Below are 23,312 nucleotides of genomic sequence, written 5' to 3'. Positions count from 1 at the left end.
CATAAAAGATCTGAGAGTTCCTGCTATGGCTCAGCAGGTTAAGAACCGGACTAGAATCCATGAGGGTACGAGTTTGATCCCTGGCCTCGCTCAGCAAGTTAAGGATCTGGCATTGCTGCAAGCTGCAGCATAGTCCACCAATGTGGCTCTGATCCGGTGTTGCTGTGGCTGTGATGTAGGCCAGCAGCTTCAGCTCTGATTTGGCCCCTAGCCCCGGGAACTTTCATATGCCTCAGGTGCAGCCCTAGAAAGAAAAACAAAAGATCTGAATATTCTCTCTACTCCCAGCAACAGAACTCACCGTTGTTACATAAGTGAAAAGATTATATTCTCTTAGCAATAAAAGAAAATGCAGTTTTGACCTGTTTTTCTAGAGAACACTTTGTGGTTGGCCATCATAAGCTTTCCAGCCCAAGTAGCTACATTTTGGGGAAAGTCCCACTTCTGTAAATTCCCTTCATTCCCTTGCAAATCTAGTTCAGACTTGTGTAGAGGACTTGGCTTGAAACAAGTGCGTAAATGTTGAATTCTTCCTTTTACCCCGGAGTCTTTTTGTCACTGCCTCACTTCATTCTTCTATCAGAAGTTCCATCAGTTCCTTTTCCTTCAGGTTTTCTTACGGTTTGCTTCATATGTTTTCAATACAGACATTTTCCCTCCAACACCCTCCCCCCATTTTTGATATTCATGTTGTGCAGTTTGTCTGAATTCTAGGTGAGATAAATTATGTCTCTTTTAAAAATGTAAAAGGGCTATGTAACATTTTAGGAGTATGAAAAATACATAGAGTGTGTATGAAAAACACATACATAGAGAACTAGTTTAAGCAATGGCAAAATACCTTATGTAATTCACTTTTCTGCATTCTCTAATTTGCCAAAGGGAAATTGGATTTAGGTCCCTTGGCTTAACACCCAACAATTTGATTTATTAGAATCATTTACTTTCTTTCTTTCTTTTTTGTTTTTTTGCCTCTTTAGGTCTGCACCCATGGCATATGGAAGTTGTCAGGCTAGGGGTCAAACTGGAGCCACAGATGCCAGCCTAGGCCACAGCAATGCGGGATCCGAGCCGAGTTTTTGACTTGTACCGTAGCCCAGGCAACACCAGATCCTCCACCCACGTAGCAGGGCCAGAGATGAAACCCGCATCCTCATGGATACTAGTCAGGTTTGTTACTTCTGAGCCACAACAGGAACCTCAAAATAATTTTCTATCTTAACAGCAAACACCACACATAGGAATTGTTTTCCTGTGCTGCCTCCTAGAGCAGGGCAGATGAACAGAGGTAGGATTATTTGGAACTAGAATGACAAAATCTCTTGCCTTAGGCCACCAATTTAGAATCAAAGAACAATCCAGTATGTAAAATCTTGACCTCATTCCTTGCACTTTAGGAAGGATTTTTGTTGTTGGTAGGATTTTTTGTTTCTTAGTTCACACAGGGCCAGGGGGCCAGTCAAGGTAGCACTTGGTGACAGCTACTAGAATCAACAGCTGGTAGATTAAAATGAAGTAAGAAAGTATTTTACAATTTCACAGTTGCTTTAAGAGACAAAAATCTCTCCTCACAAGGTCAAGTTCTCTCTGCATTGTCTCAGTACCTACAGATTGTGTCAAAGCCAGGAGGAGTGATATACTCCAGCAACTACCAGGGTGACTGCCTGTCACCAGACCCAGACAACTCTCACAATGTCTCAGTTCCAAGGGTCCATCCTGTCTAGTGGAGGAGACATTAGTACATAACCACTTGTCCTAGGAGCTGCAAAGCCAACAGTCATAAATGACTAGGGCTGAACCTAGCTCAGAATTAGATCCAGAGAAGGTGACGTTTCCAAGCACCCTGGGGGGCGGGGAGGTGTTGCCATTAGTCACCTGGAAAAACTCTTTCTCAGGCAACAGTGTCATCAGCATCTCACAAATAGTGGGCCTGGCAAGTTGGACAAAGCTGCAGTTCTTGAGTGCCCGAAGAACTCTGTCAAGAGAATCATGATGTCAGCTTCAGTGGTGACAGTACTGAAGTGGTTTTCTTGTTGTTGTTGTTGTCTTTTTAGGGCCACACCTGTGGCATATGGAGGTTCCCAGGCTAGAGGTCTAATCAGAGCTATAGCCTCTGGCCTATGCCACAGCCACAGCAACACGGTATCTGAGCTGCATCTGCGACCTACACCGCAGCTCACAGCAACGCCCATCCGTAACCCACTGAGCGAAGCCAGGGATCATGGATACCAGTCAGATGTATTTCCGCTGAGCCACGATGGGAACTCCCTGAAGTTTTTTTTATGGTGGGAAATGTACATCTAAACGTGAAGACCTTGGCGTTCCCAATCGTGCTTGTGAGGAGGACTTGCTGTTGCCCTTTTCCAGTGAGGTTCATAGGATGACTCCGCCTTCTGCAGCAGGTGGAAGGCTAGGGACCATCGTTCAAGTTTCCAGGCTTGATAGGAGTGCCTCTCCTGTACGCGAGTGGACAGCACTGACTTACTCCATCTGTGCTCGGCTGCAGCTCAACACAGTGGTTCCCAAAACAGAATGCACGCACTCACTTCTGTATTTTTATTTAACACAGGGCTCTGCAAACTATGGCCTGTTTCTGTAGCATCTAGTAGCTTAGAATCACTTTTATATTTTTGAAAAGTTGTAAACAACGAAAAGGTGAATATGTCACAGACATTGTATTTGTCCTGCAATACCTAAAATACTTACTGTCTGGTCATTTGCAGAAAGTTTGTCAATCCGAGGCTCAATATATGTGCATGTCGTGTATGTTATGTGGTGGTATAACTTATCATACAGATTCATAGAACCTGTTTTGTCCTCAGAAAATTTAAAGGCTTTGTCCTCATGAATATTTTAAGCATGGAATGACATCATCCTCCTACAAATCTTCCTTCCGCATTGACTTCCACTCTGACAGTGTGTCAAGCTAGATAATCTAAAATGCTGCCTTCAAAACACCTAGAAATGCTGAGTGAAAGAGATCAATCATCCCTTTACCTGAACAGCTTAGCTGTCAAGAAAGCGAGGGAAATCCCAGGACATTAACCCTCTGACTCATGCTGTGACAGCCTTGGGGCGGGGGATCAGTTTTGGTGACATAAAGAACTACTAAAGGTTTCTTCAGGAAGAGGAAAATTGCAACTAAAAGGAAGGGGTGATATACAAGGACTGGTGAGAATAAATTATCCCCTTGCTTCCTAAAAAAGCATGGACTTTATATAAGATAACAATCATTGTAATTATGGCTAATTGAGGTTATTAAGATAAAATAGGGCCAAATCCTAGATAACAACATGAAAGAAGAAAGAAGATGAAAGAATTAAACCATGCTAATAAGATCCATTTATTGTTCAAAAGAAGCTTAAAGTAAAATTTGCTTATTAAATTACTTTTAAATTATTTTTATTATAGTTGATTTACAATGTTCTGTAAAATTTCTGCTGTACAGCAAAGTGACCAGTTATCCGTATACATACATTCTTTTTCTCACATTATCATCCAACATGTTCCATCACAAGTGACTAGATATAGTTCCCTGTGCTACACAGCAGGATCTCATCACTTATCCCTTCCAAATGCTATAGCTTGGAGTTCCTGTCGTGACTCAGTGGTTAACGAATCCAACTAGGAACGATGAGGTTGCGAGTTCGATCCCAGGCCTTGCTCAGTGGGTTAAGGATCTGGCGTTGCCGTGAGCTGTGGTGTAGGTCGCAGACGCAGCTCGGATCCTGTGTTGCTGTGGCTGTGGCGTAGGCCGTAGGCCTGCGGCTGCGGCTCCGATTCAACCCCTAGCCTGGGAACCTCCATATGCTGTGGGAGCGGCCCAAGAGAATGGCAAAAAGCCAAACAAAACAAAACAAAACAAAAAACCAAAAAATAAACAAAACCCCAAAAAACAAATGCTATAGCTTGCATTTTCTAACCCAAACCCCTAGTCCATCCAACTTCCTCCATGTTCATTAGTTTGTTTCTTTTCTGTAGATAGGTTCATTTGTGCTGTATATTAGATTCTAGATATAGGTGATATCATATGGTATATGTCTTTTTCTTGCTGGCTTACTTCACTCAGAATGAGAGTCTCTAGTTCCATCCATGTTGCTGCAAATGGCATTTTGTTTGTTTTTATGTCTGAGTAGTATTCCATTGTGTATATATACTGCATCTTCTTAATCCATTCCTCTGTTGATGAAAATCTAGGTTGTTTCCATGTCTTGGCTATTGTGAATAGTGCTTCGGTGAACATAGGGAGGCATGTATCTTTTTCAGTGGAAGTTTTTTCTGGACATATACCCAGGAGTGGGATTGCTAGGTCATATGATAGTTCTATATTTATTTTCTGAGGTACCTCCATACTATTTTCCATAGTGGTTTTACCAATTTACATTCCCACCAACAGTGAAGGAGGGTCCCCTTTTCTCCACACCCTCTCCAGCATTTGTTATTTGTGGACTTATTAATGATGGCCATTGTGACTGGTGTGAGGTGGTACCTCGTAGTTTTGATTTGCATTTCTCTAATAATTAGTGATGTTGAGCATTTTTTCATATGCTTGTTGGCCATCTGTATATCTTCTTTGGAGAAATGTCTATGCAGGTTTTTTGTCCATTTTTCAAGTGGGTTGTTGGTTTCTTTGCTGTTGAGTTGTATAAGTTGTTTGTATATTTTAGAGATAAAGCCTTTATCAGTTGCATCATTTGAAACTACTTCCTCCCATTCTATAGATTGTCCTTTTTTTTTTTTTATGGTTTCCTTTGCAAAAGCTTGTCAGTTTGATTATGTCCCATTGGTTTATTTCTGTTTTTATTTCCATTGCTTTGTGAGACTGACCTAGAAAAACATTTGTACAGTTGATGTCAGAGAATGTCTTGCCTATGTTCTCTCCTGGGAGTTTTATGATGTCTCGTCTTATATTTAAGTCTTTAAGCCATTTTGAGGTTGTTTTTTTTTTGTTTTTTTGTTTTTTGTGTGAGGGTGTGTTCTAGTTTCATTGATTTACATGCAGCTGTCCAGTTTTTCTAGCACCATATGTTGAAGAGACTGTCTTTTCCCCATTTTCTATTCTTGCCTCCTTTGTCGAAGATTAATTGAGCATGGGTATCTGGGTTTATTTCTTGGTTCTCTATTCTGTTCCATTGGTCTCTTTTGATACCAGTACCACACTGTCTTGATTACTGGAGCTTTGTAATATTGTCTGAAGCCTGGGAGGGCTATGCCTCCTACTTGATTTTTGTTCCTCAGTATTGCTTTGGCAATTCTGGGTCTTTTATGGTTCCATATAAGTTTTTGGATTATTGCTTATTAAAATAGAAAATATTTTTAAATAACATAAGGAGAAGGTGTAACTTCAAAACAGGTAGAAGAAGGTAGAAAGTGAACAATAAAATTATGACCATTACAGTAAAAGATAGGAAAGGACTACATATACAAAAGTATAATTATAGCATAACATAATGCAGTAGAAATGAGTCCAAGTACGTTGGTAATCATAGTAAATGAAATTGATCTAAACTTCCTGGAGAAAAGTCAGAGACAATCAGTATGCCTTCTTAAGAAAAGTTCAGTAATGTAGTGTTTACAAGACATCCTCCAAAGATAATGAAGTATGCAGAAAAAAAAAATGAGACAGATATTAAAGGAAAGAAATACTGCTCCTATTATGTATACATTATTTGTATTTAAGGCAGAAAGTATTATTAGGGATAGAGCTTTACTTCATAGTGATAAAAGAAACAACTCAAAAGTAAAAAACTTGTATATGCCCAATAATGCAGCATAATAATAAACAAAGCAAAAAAAGTGGCATGTTTTCAGGGAGAACTTGATAAATGGTCTAATATACATGAAGAGTTTATTTATATGTCAAAAAGGTGAACAACCAGGTTTGAATAACATAACTAAAAACTTGTTCTTATGTGCACAAAACTGCATACAACAGTAAGCAAAGTTTTCAAGCTTATGTGCACATAGTTTTCAAGCTTATGTGAAACTTTTATGAAGTTGACTTATATTTGCCACAAAACAGATTTCAATAATTTTTTAAGCTCATGTTGTCTAACCATAGTGCAATTCCATTAAAAATTAAGAATGAGCCAGAAAAAAAAAAAAACTCAATATATCAATTAGTAGACACATTTGTAAATCCTGGATGAAAGAGATTTAAAAATTTTTCGCTGTGGAAACTATGAAACACTCAACAAATGTACCGTTGTAAGGTTATTCTATATGTAATGTGGGATACGGAGTACAGGAAGTAGAAATTGAAATGTCCAGTTTGAATTGTTAAAGAGATGAGTATAAAGGGCCAGGCGTGAAGAGGTGCAGTATAGATTATAAGTAGCCTTCGATAAGTTAAGGATGTATGCTATTCCTCCAAGCAGCCACTGAAAGAAGAGTAATGAAAAAGGATAAGTGGGAAACCAATTGAGGATATAAAATAGAACAGTACCATGTATTTGATTAACTGAGAAGAAAGCAAGAAAGGAGCAGTAGAGGGACACGGAAGGGGCAAATCGAAAACAGCAGGGTGGGAATTGCAAGCCCGGCCCAAACAACAGTGAGACTAAATGTAAATGGTCTGTACCGGAGTATCCGAGCCCGCGTTTGTCAAAGCGGATGAAAAAGCAAGACCTAACTATATGTTGTCTACAAAAGATGCATTAAAGTACAAAGAGGCGCAGGTACTTGAAAGTAGAGAGATAGAAAAAGGTATGGCATACAAACAGGAAGCATAAGAAAACTGGCTTGATTATATTAACATCAGAAAAATAAGATTCCAAAACAGAAAGGCCTCCCTGGAAAACTTTTAACCTGACATTTTCCTGCCTGTTGTCTTCTACTCTTCTTTATAACCTTAACCTTAACATTACTCTCTCTCTAGGAAGCCTTCCCTCCCTCACCCAAGATCCAGTCCTGTGGGTTCAGATATCACCCTTTATTTCTCCTATCATTATAATATGTATTCCACCGGGTTACGTACTTATCTGTCTCCTCTCCGTTTTAAATGCTTTTCTGTCTGTAAGTTCTGTGAAGAAGGGACCATGTCTATAGTTTTTTAAAAAAAATTATTCTATTTCTGGTGCTTGGCATAGTGCCTGATGCATCTAAATTTCAATAGATATTTGTGGAATGAATTAATATATGAATGAACAGGGAGTTCCCATCATGGCTCAGCGGTTAGCAAACCCAACGAGCCTCCATGAGGACACGGGTTCAATCTCTGGCCTCACTCAGTGGGTTAAGGATCTGGCGTTGCCGTGAGCTGTGGTATGGGTCCCAGACGCAGCTCATATCTGGTATTGCTATGGCTGTGGCATAGGCCAGAGGCCTACAGCTCCGATTCGACCCCTAGCCTGGGAATCTCCATATGCCATGGGCGTGGCCCCAAAAAGACAGAGACAAAAAAATATATATATACATGTGTATATATATATATATATATATATATATACACATGTATATATATATGAATGAACAATGCAGTGGATCACTGAGCCAGAACTACATGAAAAGACTATAGGTTATATGCAGAAATGTTTGTGCAAAATAGGATCAAAAGTTTAAAAGCTATCGGAATGTTGAAAAAAATCAAAAAAGTGTATTTTCTTTTCTTATTTGTCTGCCACAGACCTGAATTGGTAGTTAAGAAGCTAAGATACTATGCAAGATTTATAGTAGTTTGTCTTCTGCTCAACAAAATGGATGTGGTGAAGGATCTGGTGAAGGTAAGTGTACTTTAAAATAACTAAAATCAGGAGTTCCCACTGTGGTGCAGTGGGTTAAGAATCTGACCACGATGGATTGGGTAGCTGCAGAGGCACAAGTTCAAACCCTGGCCTACTGCTGTGGGTTTGAGGGTCTGGCATTGTCGAAGCTGTGGTGTAGGTTGCAACTGCGGCTCGGATTCAGTTCCTGGCCTGGAATTTCTGTGTTCCATGTGGGTGTGGCTTTAAAAAAAATTAAAATCCCAAACTCTAATTGTGTATGGATAATTTTGTCTTTTAAAAACAGATTTAAGGTTGAAATAATTTTGATATATCTAAATCATTACAACTTTCAGAGTATGATAACTTCTGACAAGGGAATGATAAAAACATTTCCCTCCTCTCCTCATATTTCAGACAAACTTACCAGAGATAATTGTCTTAATTTCTTTCTTTTGTCCCTTCAGCTCTTTTTACTTTTCACCACCCATCAGTGAATGGTTAGGAAATGAAAACAAAAGTTAAAATATTTAGGGAGTTCCCGTCGTGGCTCAGTGGCTAGCGAATCTGACTAGGAAGCATGAGGTTTCAGGTTCGATCCCTGGCTTTGCTCAGTGGGTTAAGGATCTGGTGTTGCCATGAGCTGTGGTGTAGGTTGCAGACGCGGCTCGGATCCCACATTGCTGTGGCTCTGGTGAAGGCCAGCAGGTACAGCGCCTATTAGACCCCTAGCCTGGGAACCTCCATATGCTGCGGGTGCATCCCTGGAAAAGGCAAAAAGACAAAAAAAAAAAAGTTAAAATATTTAGTTTAAGGAAAATAATTTAGGGAGTTCCCTTGTGGCTCAGTGGGTTAAGGATTGGGCATTGTCACTGCTGCGGCTCTGGTTACAGCTGTGGAATGCTTTTGATCCTTGGCCCGGGAACGTCCACATGCTGTAGGCACAGCCACACACACACACACAAAAGAGTGAAAATAATTGGAAAGTTAGGCCATTTACAAAAAAAAATGTTGTGAATGAGTTTTGGTTTTTCCATCCCTTTAGTATGTCTGCATCACTTTGTCCTTCATTAATTCAGGTGATTAAGAGTGGACTGCATCCTGGATTCACTTAATATCTCTAATTATTACATACTGCATTCTGGTTGCACTCTGTATTTAGTTAGTGGTTTCAGTGGCACAATTCTTGATTTTTTGGTGTGCGAGTATAACACGCTAGTTTTTCTTTTAAGTTGAAGTGTAGTCAATGCACAGTATTGTGTTGTTTTCAGGTGTACTGCAAATGGAGTCAGTGTAACATGCTACTTTTGACAAGTCTTCCTCTGTCTTCCTTTGTTCCCAGTTACTAATAAGACTATCTCTAGAAGAAACAGTATGATATAAATCCAAAGGAAATCAGCTAAACAGTATTCGTTTTTTTGGTTTTTGTTTTTAATGTTAAAATTTGGGGGGCTTACCTTTAAGAATTCCTTTTAACAAAATCACCGCTGATGGAGCCCTGAGCAGGTATGGGTCGTTCTGGGTATCTGTGAAGAGCTTATTGATGTGTATCATTCTGGAGTTGTTGATTTCAAAGCAAGTCCATGTAATTTTCATGCTTTGTTTTGGTTATAATTGGGACTGTATATTGATAATGATCAAATTTCTTAACGATATCAGCTTCTATCAGGAGTATGGTACAATATAGCAGTCTATTTTGTAGGCTTTTTCTATAACCATTTTTCTTTGTGATATTGCAAAATCAGGAATTGTCAGATGAAATTGAAGATTATACTCACCGCTTTAACACCGAAGACCAAGTGGAATGGAACCTGGTGCTTCAAGAAGTAGCAGCTTTCATTGAGGTCAGTTTTTGACAGGAAAGGTTGTCATAATGATGTAAGTAGATGCATGTACGGTATACATTTTTACTGTGTGTATGTGTCAAGAAGAAGGAATTTTTCTATTATAGTTGATTTACAATGTTCTGTCAGGAATAACTTTTTTTTAATTACTTAATGAATTTTATTACATTTATAACTTCTTATATTGACATTTTGTCTTGGTCATCAACTACTTACTGCTTTTTTTTTTTTTCCTGCAGGCGGACCCTGTTATGGTATTAAATGATGATAATACCATTGTGATCACATCCAATCGCCTTGCTGAAACGGGAGCTCCACTGCTGGAGCAGGGCATGATTGTGGGGCAGTTGTCCCTGGCCGATGCACTCATTATTGGTAATTGTAATAACCAGGTAAAGAATTACGAGGGAATTAGGCTAAGAATTCACTGTGAGAAATAGTACTTTTGGTTGTTATGGAATTATTATTGTCTTGTAAATACCCTAACATTATGTTCTGTCCACCTATGGACTGGATTACAGACCTTTAAATGGTTTAGAAAGGATTTTGAATCAGACCTGGCAAGTGAAAATAATCTTGTTAGGGACTTCTGTAAACACAGTTATTTCTTATATGTTAAAATGTCTATATATGTACAAGAAAAGACAAGGAAGAAATTTACCAATATCATAAAAGATTTATCTCTAAATGGCAGGATTTTAAGTGCATTTTATTTTCTTCTTTACAACTTTCTAAATCTGTATACTACTTTTACAATCAGAGAAAAATGGGGGAGGAGTTATTTTTGAATACATTTGTCAAAAGCAAATTTCAAATATTTTTTCATGGCAGAATAGTCCCATGACATAGAAGATTTAATGTAATTTACTGGAAATTAGAGGATATTGGAAAAGTCACCAGTGAATACATTTTTTCCATACGCATTATTTGCGCAAATTTTAATTTTAGATCCTTCACTCATGTCTGTCATTTTTGTTTTATTTATTTATTTATTTATTTATTTTTGTCTTTTTGCTATTTCTTGGGCCGCTCCTGCGGCATATGGAGGTTCCCAGGCTAGGGGTCCAATCGGAGCTGTAGCCACCGGCCTACACCAGAGCCACAGCAACTCGGGATCCAAGCCGCGTCTGCAACCTACACCACAGCTCACGGCAACGCCGGATCGTTAACCCACTGAGCAAGGGCAGGGACCGAACCCGCAACCTCATGGTTCCTAGTCGGATTCGTTAACCACTGCGCACGACGGGAACTCCATTTTTGTTGTTTTAAATCTTTTTTGTAATTCTCCATTTTTGGCTTTTATAGCTGTTAATTTGTAAATTACTAAATTAAAACAGCTTAATTTAAATTAAAATATTGCCTCCATGAAGTTCTATGGAAGTATTATTCAAAATAGAAAAGGATGCAGTCTTAAACATTATATAGTGCTAAAATGTCATGAAGTGGTTTTAAAATGGGCACAGCCTATTTCAGCCTGGCTGTTTTGCCAAAAGTTAGCATGCTTTGTAGGATCTAATGCAGGTCTCTGCGTTTATATGACTCTGGTTTTTTTAAGGGCCACACCTATGGCATATGGCAGTTCCAGGCTAGGGGTTGAATAGGAGCTGTAGCTGCCGGCCTATTCCACAGCCACAACAAAGCCAGATCCGAGCCATGTCTTCGACCTATACTGCAGATCACAGCAACGCCGGATCCTTAACCCACTGAGCAAGGCTGTCCTCATGGATACTTGTTGGGTTTGTCACCTCTGAGCCACAACGGGAACTCCTCCTTTTTTGTCTTTAAAAATATCTGTAGAGGAGTTCTGTAGCTCAGCAGGTTCAATCCCTGGCCCTGCTCAGTGGGTTAAGGATCGGAGTTGCCATGAGATGTGGTGTAGGTTGCCACTGCGGCTCAGATCCCAAGTTGCTGTGGCTGTGGCATAGGTGGAAGCTGCAGCTGCAGTTTGACCCCTAGCCTGGGAACTTCCGTATGCTGTGGGTATGGCCCTAAAAAGAAAAAAAGAAGTAAAAAAACCTGTGGAAATTGATTAATTAATAGCTGTATTGATAGATGGAGAAAAATGTGATAAAGCAAATCTAGAAAAATGTTACTGTTAGAGGATCTAGATGTTGAGCATATAGGCATCACTGTATACTTGTTTTAACTTTCTGTCTTTTGAAATTTTTCTGAATAAAATATCCAGTGTCATCAGGTGCACTTGAAAGTCAAGAGTAACACTATGATTACATACTTCAAGATCTGCATACTGGTTTGTTTTCCTTGCAGGTCAAGTTCAGTGAACTAACTGTTGACATGTTCCGGATGTTACAAGCCCTGGAAAGGGAGCCAATGAATTTAGCTTCCCAGATGAATAAACCAGGCATGCAGGTGATCTTCTCCCTACATTCACAGTTTTAGCAGCACTCCTGCTGCTTCTGCTCCTCATGGAATGCCATCATCCAACAAATGCCATGAGTGTGAATAAAGAATTCTCTGAGACACAAGAGAAATAGATAAGCATAATGATAATAGCGTTGAATAAAAAAAGATACGTGATGCAGATGAGAGTGAAAATAGGCATTGATAATTCATCTGTCAGGTCCAGTTTGTGTAGTAGTCCCTCTCTATCAGGAGGTTGGTTCCAAGATCCCGGTGAATACCAGAACCCACAGATGCTCAAGTTCCTTACAGAAAATGGCATAGTGTTTACCTATAACCTATGCACATCCTCCTGTATGTTTAAAAATCTACTTAGAACACCTAATACAATGTAAATGCTATGCAAATAGTTGTACATACAAGTAAATGCTATGTAAATAGTTGCTGGTGCACAACAAATTCAAGATTTGCTTTTTTGGAACTTTCTGGAATTTTTTTTCCCCAAATACTTTTGGTCTGTGCTTGGGTGAATCCAGGGATGCAGATCCTGTGGGTACAGAAGACCAACGGTATGTGCATTGTTTTCTGTGTGTAAATATAGGAATCAGCTGATAAGCCTACCAGACGAGAAAACCCCCACAAGTATCTGCTGTACAAACCAACCTTCAGCCAACTGTACACATTCTTAGCAGCATCTTTTAAGGTATATATCATCCAATACTTTTTACTGTGTGGGAAAAGTGTGCCTTAAGTGGAATTTGAGTGTCGCTCTTCTCCTTGAATATTTGAGTCAGGAATTTAAGAAAAATAAAATGAAAACTGCCTTTAGAGTATCCTAATCATAGCTGGTTTGGAATGGAAATTGCCTAGGATATTATGACTGTTCCCTACCACTAATTAATGATAATACTGATTACTTTTCTTCTTCCTTTTTTTTTTTTTCTTTTTAGGGCGGCGCCCACGTCATATGGAAGTTCCCAGGCTAGGGGTCGATCAGAGCTGCAGCTACCGACCTACACCACAGCTCACAGCAAGGCCGGATCCTTAACCCACTGAGTGAGGCCAAGGATCAAACCCGACTCCTCATGGATACTAGTCAGATACGTTTCCGCTGAGTCACGACAAGAACTCCCATGTTGATTCATTTTCATTCTCCTTCCTCCAGGTTTTTCTTATTAAAACAGATACAGCAGTCAGTGCAGAACTGAAAAAATAGGAGCAGACTGTATAGGCGTGTTCTCTGCTCAGGCAACTTTGGGCAACTTTCTGGCCATCTGAAAGAAACATGAGTCGGGAATTCCTCCCATAGTTTATACAGAGAAAGATACGGATGCGAGTTTGTCTTTCAGACCTATAGTCAGAATCTTTACGTCTCCATTTTCAGTTTTTCAGAGAACATTCTCTAAGTGATAGGGGTGGGAAGCAGAGAATGTCTTCAAAACTTTTGGCAGTAGTTACAGATTAGTAATGAATTATGGATTAATAGTTATGGATTAATGACGAATCTTTGCTGTGTAGACACTTATAGGTTGGAACCAGCAAGAGTGACTTTCCGTTTGGAAAAGACCATAACATGTTAAATTAGGTTCTTGATTTCCCCACAACATTAAGATGTCATGAACTCTGGAGTTCTCGTCATGGCACAGCAGAAACGAATCCAATTAGGAACCATGAGGTTGTGGATTTGATCCCTGGCCTCGCTCAGTAGGTTAAGGATCTGGTGTTGCCGTGAGCTGTGGTGTAGGTTGTAGACGTGGCTCGGGTCTGACATTGCTGTGGCTGTGGTGTAGGCCGGCAGCTACAGCTTCAATGAGACCCCTCACCTGAGAACCTCCGTATGCCTCAGATGTGGCCCTAAAAAGCAAAAAAAAAAAAAAAAAAAAGTTAAAATGTCGTGAACTCTCGGTAAAACTGTTTTCTGTTTGTTTGTATATGTGATTTTCTTTAATTTCAGGAGCTGCCTGCCAATAGCGTGCTTCTGATTTACCTGTCAGCCACTGGCGTTTTCCCCACAGGTCGTTCTGATAGTGAAGGTACAATAAAGGAATGCTCCCTGTCGTGAGCAGGGCTTGAATTCTCTTTATTTTCTACAAGGCAATGGCCCATAGCCCACAGACCATCTCAAGCTTTCTAGAGAGGCTTCCAAATTTAAAGGCGGGTCTATTTGCTGAATTGGCAATCTTGCAGATACCCCAGTCTACTTTATTTGCTGAACTATTACATGGATTCAAAAATCATCAGCAAATTCACATAGCCTGGGCATGCCTCACTAACAGATTTATTAAAGGCACACACACGTAGATATATATATGGAATGACCAAGTCTAATTATCTAGTTTATATCATTGAATTTCTCTGAGCCTTTAGTGTGTTAGGGAGTCTGGTCAGTGGCTTCGTTGTGGCTAAAAGTCTTGTAGAAATCAGTGCACTTCTGTAACTGTGAAAGTTCAAGTCCTTGACATGATTTTTGTTTTGTGTCCTTTCCCTGGTTTTATGGATTCAACCTTTAGAATATTGGGATGCTATTTCAGAATAAAACTTAAAACTGTCCGGAACATATGAGTCCACAATCAATGAGATTGGTCAGAATAGATCCGTAACTTGGTTTAAAGAAGGCAATTAAATTTTTATCTGGACAAAAAATTTTTCTTAACATCCTTAACATTTTCCTCCTCATTTGTTTGTTGAAATTTGCATTCCTTTATACAATGCATGTCCCTGCCATCTTCCTTGCATGACCTACAGATCCTCTTAAAATGTTAAAGTGAAAACAAACCAACTCTGTGTTTTCATTGCAGTGATTTTTGTAAAGGGATAAAATATAACATTAAAAGTATGCAGAATTGGAGTTCCCGTGGTTAACAAGTCCAACTAGAAACCATGAGGTTGCGGGTTCGGTCCCTGGCCTTGCTCAGTGGGTTGAGGTTCCAGCGTTGCCATAAGCTGTGGTGTAGGTCCCAGACATGGCTCGGATCTTGAGTTGCTGTGGCTCTGGTGTAGGCTGGCGGCTACAGCTCCGATTAGACCCCTAGCCTGGGAATCTCTATGTGCTGCGGGAGCAGCCCTAGAAAAGGCAAAAAGACAAAAAGTAAAAATAAAATAAAGTAAATAAATAAAATATAAAAGTATGCAAAATTGGAGTTCCCGTTGTAGCTCAGCGGGTTAAGAACCTGTCATAGTGTCCACGAGGATGAGGGTTCGATTCCTGGCCTCAGTGGGTTAAGGGTCCATCATTGCCACATGCTGTGGCTTAGGTCGAAGATGCAGCTTGGATCCCACGTTGCTGTGGCTCTGGCATAGGCTGCAGTTCTGATTCGACTCCCAGCCAGGGAACTTCCATGCTAGGTGTAATGCTGCAGGTGTAACCATAAGAAGAAAAAAATAATGCAAAATTGTAACTGTTTCTTTGGAAATGAAATTAGTAATTTCATTCTAAAGATATGGAAGTAAATAATTACTTCCATATCTTTAACTTACACTATTGAATCACATTTTCTGGGTCCCCACCCCCCTGCCCCCCCAGCTCAGCATCCTGACTGCTTCTTTTTTACTTTTTTTTTGAAGTAACATAGGTACTAACTGAATGGTCCTTTGAGAGAGATTATTCCTAACATTCCACGTTGTTCCATTTACACAAGCGTTTAACTGGCTGATAGGACCAGTGGGAAAAGGCCAATTCCTAAACCGGAACTACAGTGGTTGATACAATAGCAATGATGATGGATTTTTCATACACTGATAGTTGGCAATTCTTTTCTTAAAAATGAAGTTTATGTCAATGAGAATTTCACATTAAAAAATTTCTCTGTATTTCACAGTTAGTGGCTCACTTAAAATTATACTTAAGAAATTACCAGGACTTCATTCTGCAACTTTCTTAAGTGATTTTGTTAATCCTGAGATTTTAATTTTGCTCGAAATGAAAAGATCATTTTGAACGTCTCAGATTTCCATCCCTTTTTTACAAACCAGAATCATGGGATGCTGTAGATTTCTTATTTTGTTTCTCATTATAATCTGTTCGAAAAGCTGCTAAATAATTAAATGATCTTTTAAAATGTTGAAACGGGCAAAAAGCTGAAATCATTTAAATGCTGCATTAAACTAAAATGTTAAATTTTAAAATCATAAAAATGTCCTTACCTCCACTTGTATATATGAGAGTTTCATGCAGTACTTTTGTATTTGAACATTAGATCAATGTTACTCTCTGATTGAAGTCTAGATTCTTCCCTTTGTTTTTATAGGTCCTTATGATTTTGGAGGGGTACTTACTAATAGTAACCGGGATATTATAAATGGAGATGCCATCCTCAAACGAAATCAATCCCACAAGGAAATGCACTGGTATGTATTCTGGTGTCTTCCTCTATTATAAAAATTACAGTTCTTCCTTATACAATGTTAAGTGAAATGGGGACTTTTCTCTAGTGCTAGAAATGTGCCCTCAGACTACTAACACTTATTTGGATTCCAGCAGTATTTCAGGCTCTGACCATCCTAGGCAATTGCAATTTTTGGCTAATATTTATTTTAAAATTTTTTTATTGAGTATGATATGTCAGGCCCCATGCAGTGGCGATATGGTCCTTCAAGTTGGAGGAGACTATAAAGATATACATAAATAAATAATACGTCAGGACATGAAACATGTTAATATCAATAAAAACTTTTTAACATAAAGCTCTGTTGGTCTGGTATAGCATAAATGAAGTTAGCTCTATGATTTCATCCATGAAGGTTTGCTCAACACATGGACTACTTGGGCCGTTATTGGCTCTAGAATTTCTCTAGCTGAGAGAGAGCAATCCAATTATAAAGGAAACTGGACTTACTTGAAGCTGCATTTCTGATAGCACTTTACATAAAAACATTAACTCACCTTGTTAAAGTACAGGGGAGGGAGGGCAAAGAAGGAAATGTTTCAAATGGTCCCCCCCAACTCCCACCATAGTTGACCTTAATTATAAATTATTTATATTACAAAGCCTGTATTGGAAATAAATTGGGGTTAATGATAGTGCTCATTGACACATCGTTTTATGTGTTTACATTTACATTCATATTTATACACATGTACACATTGTCCACTAAGGCTTGGGAAGGAGCACGCACACCACAATTGTGATCTTAAGCAGTGATCTCAAATGCATGTTACCGTACTTTAGCCTTTGGGTCCAGTGGTCTTCTGTGGGCCAGTGAATCTATATGTTTAGCAAGCAACCCAGCTGATTTCTAATGCAGGTTCCAGAGGAAACATCAAGAATAGCAAAAGGGGAGCCTCTGCATATGGTCTACAATATTAAAGTATAGCTTGAAATACTAAAAATCTTTAAAATAAATATAGACTTTGGAGTTCCCGTTGGGACTCAGTGCTAACGAACCTGACTGGTATCCATGAGGATGCAGGTTAATCCCTGGCCCTGCTCTCAGTGGGTTGGGGATCCGGGGTTGCCGTGAGCTGTAGTGTAGGTTGCAGATGCTGCTCAGATCTGGCGTTGTTGTGGCTGTGGTGTAGGCCAGCGACTGCAGCTCCAATTTGACCCGTAGCTTGGGAACTTCCATATGCTGCAGGTGTGACCCTAAAAAGGAAAAAACAAAACTGTTAATTTGTCTTTCCCAGTAAATACACTTGGGGAGGGGGGTGTCTTTTGCTTAATTAATCTTTGCTTTTCTCTCAATGGCTATGGTGAAAATGAGACACGGTAATTCTAGGCAAGTAAGTTTCTTAAACTCTTTGAGTCTTAGGGTCCTCATCTGTGAAGTGGGAATAAGAATACATACCTGGGGTTCCCCTTGTGGCACAGCGGAAGCGAATCCGACTAGGAACCATAAGGTCGCGCGTTCAATCCCTGGCCTCGCTCAGTGGGTTTAGGATCCAGTGTTGCCGTGAGCTGTGGTGTAGGTCGCAGACGTGGCTTGGATCTGGCGTTACTGTGGCTGTGGCGTACGTTGGTGGCAACAGCTCCGATTAGACCCCTAGTCTGGGAACCTCCGTGTGCCCTGGGTGCGGCCCTCAAAAGACAAAAAGACAAAAAAAAAAAAGAGAGAGGGAGAGAATACATACCTTAGAACAGAACAAAACAAGAGGTGGAAAATAAGCTTTCTGAAAGTGGCCGATAGAGTCATGCAGTCATTCACTGTGACTGTTGCGGTTGTTTTCGCAGCCTTCATCCTGGAGATCTCTACCCCTTCACAAGGAAGCCCCTGTTCATCATCGTGGACTCGTCTAATAGTGTCGCCTATAAGGTGAGTTCCACGAGTGCTGCTGCATGTGTCCAACATTATGACGCCACCCCAAGGTAACCCGTCTGAACATGCGCCTTTTTATTTTGCTTTCTTTAACTCAACTTTACACAATTTGTATTTAGTCTTTCTTTTCTTTTGAGGTTATGCATGCTAGTCAGGATCTGGTGCTATGAATAGAAACAAGAAGAAAACGCATGAATGGACACTCAGTGGAAAATAATAAATCCTCCTGCGGGCAAAAAAATTCAAGATTTCCAAGGTCTCTGGTGGGAGGTTTATTTTTGTTCTATAACTCAGAATAATTTTCTTTATTGTAGAGGTAGAAGGATATGGGCAAATTTTATTTTCTAGTATCCATACTTTTCCCCTCTACCCACTGAGCTGCTGTAGTTGAAGTGAAATTTCTACCCCATGTTCTATAGTTACAGTCATTGAATATCAACATAAGGTGTTTTAGTTGCGCTTAATTCTTTTTTTATTTTTACAATTTTTGATAGAAAGTGAAAAAAGATGAACCTGAATGCTGAAATAAATAACAAGGATTTGACGTGAAAATCCATTGTTTTAAAGTTTGCTGTTGAAGCACTGGTTTTTAATGATTATTTAAAGAATGGCATTAGCCAGATACGTTAAAGCTGAACGTTAGAATTCAAACTCTAGTCATTTACGGGCAAATGAAAACGTAATTTTTGGAGTCTTTCGTATGTGGTCGGAGTGTTTTGTTAGTGGAAATATGCTGGAAAAACAGATCTGCCAATTAGAACTGTTTCTCTTGTGGGCGTACATATGATTAGATGGAGAAGCATTATTCATAGATTTATTTCAGGGGAGCAGTAGAAATGTTTGGTAGCCAAGAGGGCTGACTTCAAGCACATTTTCCATCTAATTTTCATGCTTAACTTTACTTTTCAGAGTTAACGTCTGAATTCCAAGAGCCTCCAACTTACCCTAAATTGTTCCGCATGTTTCCTGCTACCATTTTGTCAAGTTTAACATTACAACTTCTGATTTTTAGGAAAATTATCCGAGTACTTTCTTAAATCACGTGGATGTTATTGTTTTTAATCTTTTTGAGAGGGCGGAAAGCTACTGAAGAAAAAGTTTTATTGGTTACCCCATTTAAAGGTATAAAACCAAAAGAACCCAGGCATTTAGTGTCTCCCCAGAATTCAAAAGAAACATTCTGTGCCTTTGTCAGTGAAAAGGAATCATTTGCTATAGTTTAATGATGTAACAGAATATGTTGATGCACCAGGTCAGGTGTGGTGCTTACTATGATAGAGCAGGCATTTAAAGTATTTTAACAATCTATTAATTTTTCTCAATTTAATTGGACATCATTTGATCCCATCTTTTATAATCTCAAGAGTGTCATTCATATTGCATACTTGCTATTTCCAGAGTGGTGTTTGAGAGTAGAATGAGTATTAGATGGTGATTTTTTTTTTTTTTTTGCTTTTTAGGGCCGTGCCCATGGCATATGGAGGTTCCCAGTCAAGGGGTCTAACAGGGCTACAGCTGTCGGCCTACACCACAGCTCACGGTGCCACCAGATCCTTAACCCACTGAGCGAGACCAGGGATCGAACCTGCAACCTCACGGTTTCTAGTTGTATTCTTTTCCACTGCTCCACGACGGGAACTCCTAGATAAGGATTTTTTAAAAAATGCCATCGTGTTTATAAATTATGTATTGTGATTTAACTCTGGAGAAGTCCAAAGCGCTATCCACATTGTGCAACAGAGCCAGATTGTATTGCGATTTAACTCTAGATTTTAACTCTGCTAACCAGGATAACAGTGGAATAATTGAAAGATTTTTGTGTTTGTTTGCTTTTGATGGCACGTAATATTGCTCCTCTAGAAGATTAAAGTGAGGAAAACATATCAGATCTTTAGGCATTAAAAATGGGGAGCCCATGTGTCATAGACAAATCACAGCGTGACGCAGACCAATTTGGTCTTTTAAAAATGTCTAATGCTGGAGTTCCCGTGGTGGTGCAGTGGTTAACGAATCCGACTAGGAACCATGAGGTTGCGGGTTTGGTCCCTGCCCTTGCTCAGTGGGTTAACAATCTGGCATTGCCATGAGCTGTAGTGTAGGTTGCAGACACAGCTCGAATCCTGTGTTGCTGTGGCTCTGGAGTAGGCCAGCAGCTACAGCTCCGATTGGACCCCTAGCCTGGGAACCTCCATATGCCGCGGGAGCGGCCCAAGAAATAGCAAAAAGACAAAAAACAAAAAACAAAACAAAAAAGTCTAATGCCTCTGCATCAAGTGTGCTGTTTTCTGTGTTAACATGTGAAAGTATTTGATATTTACTTTACTTACAAAGCACGTTTCTTTCATAAAGATTCGGATGTATATGTGTGCATGTAAAACATATATACATGCAAATATATAATTGGTTTTTATGTTGGTTGAAGTATCTTCTCTTACCTTGGAGAATATCAATGATCATTTTTAATATGCTCCTCACATGGTATCTCTTTCCTCCACGCTGAATGTTTTCTGGTGTTTTTTCTGCATATTTCATTTTAGAGACTTTCCTCAGAGTCTCATGACTTTTGCTCGTCTGCTTTGATTTAAAAGTGGAAGCTAGCAAAGTGGTCGGAATCTCTGAGGTTTTGCGTGGGTCTTGTCACAGTGAACTGCTCAGTGTGATGATCTGCCTGGGCCTTCAGTTGGGGCACCTCTGATGTCAGTGTCTTCAGGTCTTTCTTCATGGTCTGGTCATATTCATAGAGCTGACTCAGCAGTTCTGCATGGAATATAAATCTCTATTGGCATTATGCTGTGTTTTCCCTAAAGTCTATGTGTGATCATATCTGCCTATATTTGTATCTTTATATATCCAGTACTTCACACTTAAAAGATTTGTAATAAATACGTTGAATGATTAAATAAAGACAGGCACTATTACCTTATTTTATAGTTGAAGAAGCTGCCTATGGAGGTTAAGTATCTTGGCTAATTGATTCCAGCAGTCTTTCTTATCCCAAAGCCCAAGCTGTTTCTACATTCAGAAAAAGAAGAGCTTTTCATGCTAGCCTGAGCCTCATTTCAGAGGAGAGGGATTGAAATGCCAAGATCCATAATGTAACAAGTATGGCCCACATTTTGGCTCTCAAATTTCCATTAGGGAATAGGCCTTATCTGCAGTAATGTGGGTTGTGGTGTTTTTTTGTTTTTTTTGTTTAACGTAGTAACACGAGGTTGTTCAAAAGATTCCTGTCATTTTCGGCAACACTTCTTTCAGTTCTGCTTTCTTTTCTTTGGAAGAAGAAAATCCTTTGAGTATTTAATTATTTATGACAGAGCTGGATCACTGCCAATAAGCATGCCTAAAATATACACATTTGTTAAAACAATCATATTTATCTAAACAGCCTTGTCCTAGAGTGTCTGGCTGATGGCTGCAGATTGCTGTGGACTGTGAAGGCATTTACCATCATAACAAGATTATCTAAGCGCTCCTCTGACCGTCAGCCTTACTCCGTTTCTTCCTTGCTACTTTGAAAGATCATCTCTTTGTTTTTGGCATTCTGCAGCTATACTGTGATATATCTAGGTTTTATTTCTTTATGTTTAACCTGTTGGGATTTGCTGAACTTCTTAAATTGGTAGGTGGGAATTTTTCATTATTGCTAGAAAATTGTCAGCCATTGTCTGCAAATCTTGGCTGTGCCCCCAGCTCCTCTTTTATTTCTTTTGTGGCATATATCATTCTCACTGTGTTGTCCGTGTCTCTTGATTTCCCTTCTATGTTTGTCATCTTTTTGCTTCTCTGGTTGAGATTTGGATAATTTCTTTTGATCTAGCTTTCAGTTCCCAAATTCATTCTTCAGCTGTGACTAACATGATATTAAATTCATTTATGTATTGAGTCATATTAGTTGTGATGGTTTTCATTTCAGGAAGTTCTGTTTAGTTTTTTTTTCTTTTTCTTTTTTTTTTTTTTCGTCTTTTTGCTATTTCTTGGGCTGCTCCCGCGGCATATGGAGATTCCCAGGCTAGGGGTCTAATCGGAGCTGTAGCCACCGGCCTACACCAGAGCCACAGCAACGCGGGATCCAAGCCGCGTCTGCAACCTACACCACAGCTCACGGCAACGCCGGATCGTTAACCCACCGAGCAAAGGCAGGGACCAAACCCGCAACCTCATGGTTCCTAGTCGGATTCATTAACCACTGCGCCACGACGGGAACTCCTAGTTTTTTTTTTCAAATAATTCATTGCCCTTAGTTCCTTGTTTTCTGTTTTCACATTTGTTCTTCATTGTTTAAACTTAATAAGCATGCTTATTATATTATTTATTATATATATGGTAATTCTTACACCTGAAATCTACTTTTGCTGCTTAAAGACACCCTTTGCTATTTTTGTATCCTTATGTGCCTGATTTTCTTTGACTAGATCTTTCTTGTTATCCTTAAAACTTTGTGGGGGAAATTCAGTGACCCCTAGAATGCTGGTACTTTCATCTAGAGAGGGTCTGCATTTGCTTCTGCTGGACGCCTGGAGGCATTGCCACTTGGGGACCAGGTTTGGAGGATAGGCAGTATGAATTTGGACTGCAAATGCACAAAAGTGCTGGCTTACAATTAAAACCCTTAGGACTGGTTCATTTCTTTTGTTTGCTTTGCCTCTGTTCTGCTCTGCATCAAGAAAAATTTCCTTGTAGTTCTCTGAGGAGTGGTCGTCGGTAGGGGCAGGAAGGTGCGAAATTTGGTTTTGGTTCATCCTTATGCTAAGGCTGTAGCCCTTGGGATTCCAATTTAATAGGGCTGGTTTTCTTTTAGACTTCCATCTTAGGCAGAGCTCTGACTTCTGTCCCCTTCCCTGTTTAAAGCCTTTAAGGAGTTCCTCGGTGGTGCAGCGGGTTAAAAACCTGGCGTTGTGGGTTGGGGATCTGGCATTGCCATGAGCTGTGGTGTAGGTTGCAGACGCGGCTCGGATCCCTTGTTGCTGTGGCTCTGGCGTAGGCTGGCGGCTACAGCTCCGATTGGACCCCTAGCCTGGGAATCTCCATATGCCGCGGGAGCAGCCCAAGAAATAGCAAAAAGACAAAAAAAAAAAAAAAACCTGGCGTTGTTACTGCTGTGGCTCAGGTAGCTGCTGTGGCGTGGTTCAGTCCCTGGCCTGGGAACTTCCGCATA

The 23,312-nt window shown here is 39.8% G+C and overlaps 1 protein-coding gene across 1 annotated transcript in view; it reads left to right on the top strand.

The window, feature by feature from the left end:
• The window catches only part of SCAI (suppressor of cancer cell invasion), a 151,502-nt gene that overhangs the window by 102,808 nt on the left and 25,382 nt on the right, over positions 1 to 23,312 (top strand). Inside the window, exons 7-14 of the mRNA XM_047768385.1 lie at positions 7,625 to 7,721; positions 9,446 to 9,544; positions 9,784 to 9,936; positions 11,813 to 11,914; positions 12,507 to 12,608; positions 13,860 to 13,938; positions 16,153 to 16,252; positions 18,073 to 18,154. Of these exons, the coding sequence (XP_047624341.1) occupies positions 7,625 to 7,721; positions 9,446 to 9,544; positions 9,784 to 9,936; positions 11,813 to 11,914; positions 12,507 to 12,608; positions 13,860 to 13,938; positions 16,153 to 16,252; positions 18,073 to 18,154 (814 nt within the window). The remainder of the gene's footprint in view (positions 1 to 7,624; positions 7,722 to 9,445; positions 9,545 to 9,783; positions 9,937 to 11,812; positions 11,915 to 12,506; positions 12,609 to 13,859; positions 13,939 to 16,152; positions 16,253 to 18,072; positions 18,155 to 23,312) is intronic.

This window comes from Phacochoerus africanus, chromosome 2 (assembly GCF_016906955.1).
Source record: "Phacochoerus africanus isolate WHEZ1 chromosome 2, ROS_Pafr_v1, whole genome shotgun sequence".
In the NCBI taxonomy this organism is placed as follows: domain Eukaryota; kingdom Metazoa; phylum Chordata; class Mammalia; order Artiodactyla; family Suidae; genus Phacochoerus; species Phacochoerus africanus.
Note: the sequence above shows the minus strand (reverse complement) of the source record. Positions and strands in the feature narration are given on the sequence as shown.